The sequence below is a fragment of the Gymnodraco acuticeps genome, unplaced genomic scaffold, assembly GCF_902827175.1.
Source record: "Gymnodraco acuticeps unplaced genomic scaffold, fGymAcu1.1, whole genome shotgun sequence".
In the NCBI taxonomy this organism is placed as follows: domain Eukaryota; kingdom Metazoa; phylum Chordata; class Actinopteri; order Perciformes; family Bathydraconidae; genus Gymnodraco; species Gymnodraco acuticeps.
In genome coordinates, this window is record NW_022990197.1 from 71,884 (window position 1) to 74,338 (window position 2,455).

General features: G+C 47.9%; 1 protein-coding gene across 1 annotated transcript; it reads left to right on the plus strand.

The window, feature by feature from the left end:
• On the plus strand, nucleotides 1–2,452 carry LOC117547332 (transcriptional activator Myb-like; the record flags this gene model as incomplete). The annotated part of the gene is made up of 5 exons (XM_034217958.1): nucleotides 1–93; nucleotides 270–336; nucleotides 442–513; nucleotides 588–677; nucleotides 2,240–2,452. Coding segments are annotated over exons 1-5 (468 nt in total), but the record flags the coding sequence as incomplete, so codon positions are not given.
• Between the last annotated feature and the right edge of the window lie 3 nt (nucleotides 2,453–2,455).

Below are 2,455 nucleotides of genomic sequence, written 5' to 3' on the forward strand. Positions count from 1 at the left end.
AAAATAAAAATGTGTTAATGTCTTTACACACCGTTACAGTGATGTGTGTTTGTCCTCAGCAGCAGTGATGAGCAGCAGAAGCCGCAGGGCCTGGTGAGCACACACACACACACACACACACACACACACACACACACACACACACACACACACACACACACACACACACACACACACACACACACACACACTTGTATAAAGTGTCAGAGGCAGAGTTGAGTTGTGAATTATAATATGAAACTTTATGTATCATCTAACCGCTGTCTCAGCACAAAGAGACGGAAAGGACGGTTCTCCAGAGGGACAGTACAGAAGCCTTCATGGACAAAAGAGGAGGTGGGTGCAGCGCCTCGTCTCTCACACATACAGGGTCAGGATATTACCATCACTGAACAGCTGACATATCAGTCTGATGATGATGATGGTGATCTTCCTCCTCAGGAGGAGAAGCTGCACAGAGTGGTGAAAGAGTTTGGATCCAACAGCTGGCCTTCAGTGTCCCTGCATCTTAAAGTGAGAAGAGCAGAAACACACACACTCAGAGAGAATCCAGCTGCTGAAGTACCGTCTGTGTTTGTGTGTGTCAGAGGTCAGAGGGGGAGTGTCAGCGGCAGTGGCAGCAGATAAAGAATCCTGAGCTGGTGAAAGGGCCGTGGACTCAGACGGAGGACGAGAGGGTAAACACTCAGTTATACACAAGTTACACACAGTGCAGAGGTCCTCTATCTCACAGCGCCATCCAGTGGGCTGGCTAGGTACTGCTGACTGTTTAGTTTAAAAAAAGTCACACCTGGGGGGTATACTACGAAGCCGGATGTTCTCTTAGCGGCTAACTTCAGGGTAACTCTGGGTTTCCGGTCCTACGACTCTGGTTATCTTTTTAGCGGCTAGATCTCCATGGTAACTGATGCTGAGCGGCTAACCTGCTACGGAGCAGGTTAGGTTGCAGGCTAAGAGCTCAACTCAGTGAAAGCACCGCCTGCTGACCAATCAGAGCTCAGTGTGCGGAGTTTAAAGCGATCAAGTCATATTACAGGAGAAAGGAAATACAGAAAAGCTGCCGTCGCAGGAAAGACGGCCGGCAACAATCAGCGACTGTGTGAACGTGAACATGAATAGAATATCAGCTCCATCTTCAGAGCAATCTGACTATTATAACATTAGCGTTAAGAAAGCTTACTGAAATATCTGCCACAACATAAGTAACCGGATCAGAGTCACATTAAGTACAGTCCATATCACTTCATAATGTATCATCTCCTGATCTGAGTCAGCTGAGCCGTATCTGGCCGTGCAACACTCACAGCGTCACAGACTGGATGCAGAAGCATTATTTGAAGCAACACATTAAGTTGAGGAAACACTGGAGTCAAATGTAATGAAAGTCAGATGGTGTCTTAGACGGGCAGTGATATCATAAAGCTGTTAATGTACGCATTCAAACACTTGTTCTGTTCCCAGCTGTGTTCACCTTGCAGGTGCAGCTCTGTGGCTTTGATCCTGGATCAAGTGTTTAAGTCATGGATGTTTAAACTTTAACTTCTTCATATGTCTAATATTATAGTTGACTTTTCATTCAGGAAGTATGACGCTGCGCTGTCAGTGCGCTTCTCCATGTCTGTGATTGGTCGAATGCTCCAGATACCACCCCTCTCATGTGAACACCTAGCTAGATAGGACACGGCTGGCTTGAGCGATCCACTTGATAACCAGCGTCGTAGGACCGCTTAGCGAGAGCGCGTATGTTTTGGATTAGGCCAACCGGCTAACTCAAACATATCCAGGTTAGGTTGAACCAGCTTCGTAGAACAGGCCTCTGGTCAGCTCTGAACACACTCTGTGTTTTTAAAACATCACCGTAGAACAGCTGACTTTTTGAAATTGGAAGATTTACAGATTTCCAAAGTTCACAAAAAAATGTATCTCACAAAATTAATTCCCTTCATATTAAATGTCACTGCACTCAGAGAACAGTTGGCTCCCTGCTCACAGAGCGAGGCAGCTGTATTAACATCTCCATACATGTATATTATATATACAACAACTAGAAACACAGACTGTCTCTGATGACGCCTGCAATATGGAGTCAGACGAGTGTTGGGGAAATCTCTCACAGCGCCGCCCTGATGATCTCAGAGCAGGACTGTTCCTCAGAAGAGTGACGTGGGACACAACCCTGCGCCAGGTAATGCTCCACACTCTGTTTACCTGTGAGCATGTGATGTCACTTCCTGTGCAGGTCATCGATCTGGTGCAGAATTACGGCGTGAAGCGCTGGTCGCTCATCGCCAAGCACCTGCTGAGCCGCAACGGGAAGCAGTGCCGCGAGCGCTGGCACAACCACCTGAACCCTGCGGTGAAGAAGAGTGGCTGGACGCTGCAGGAGGACCGCATCATCTGCCAGGCGCACAGCATGCTGGGAAACCGCTGGGCCGACATGTCCAAGCTCATGCCG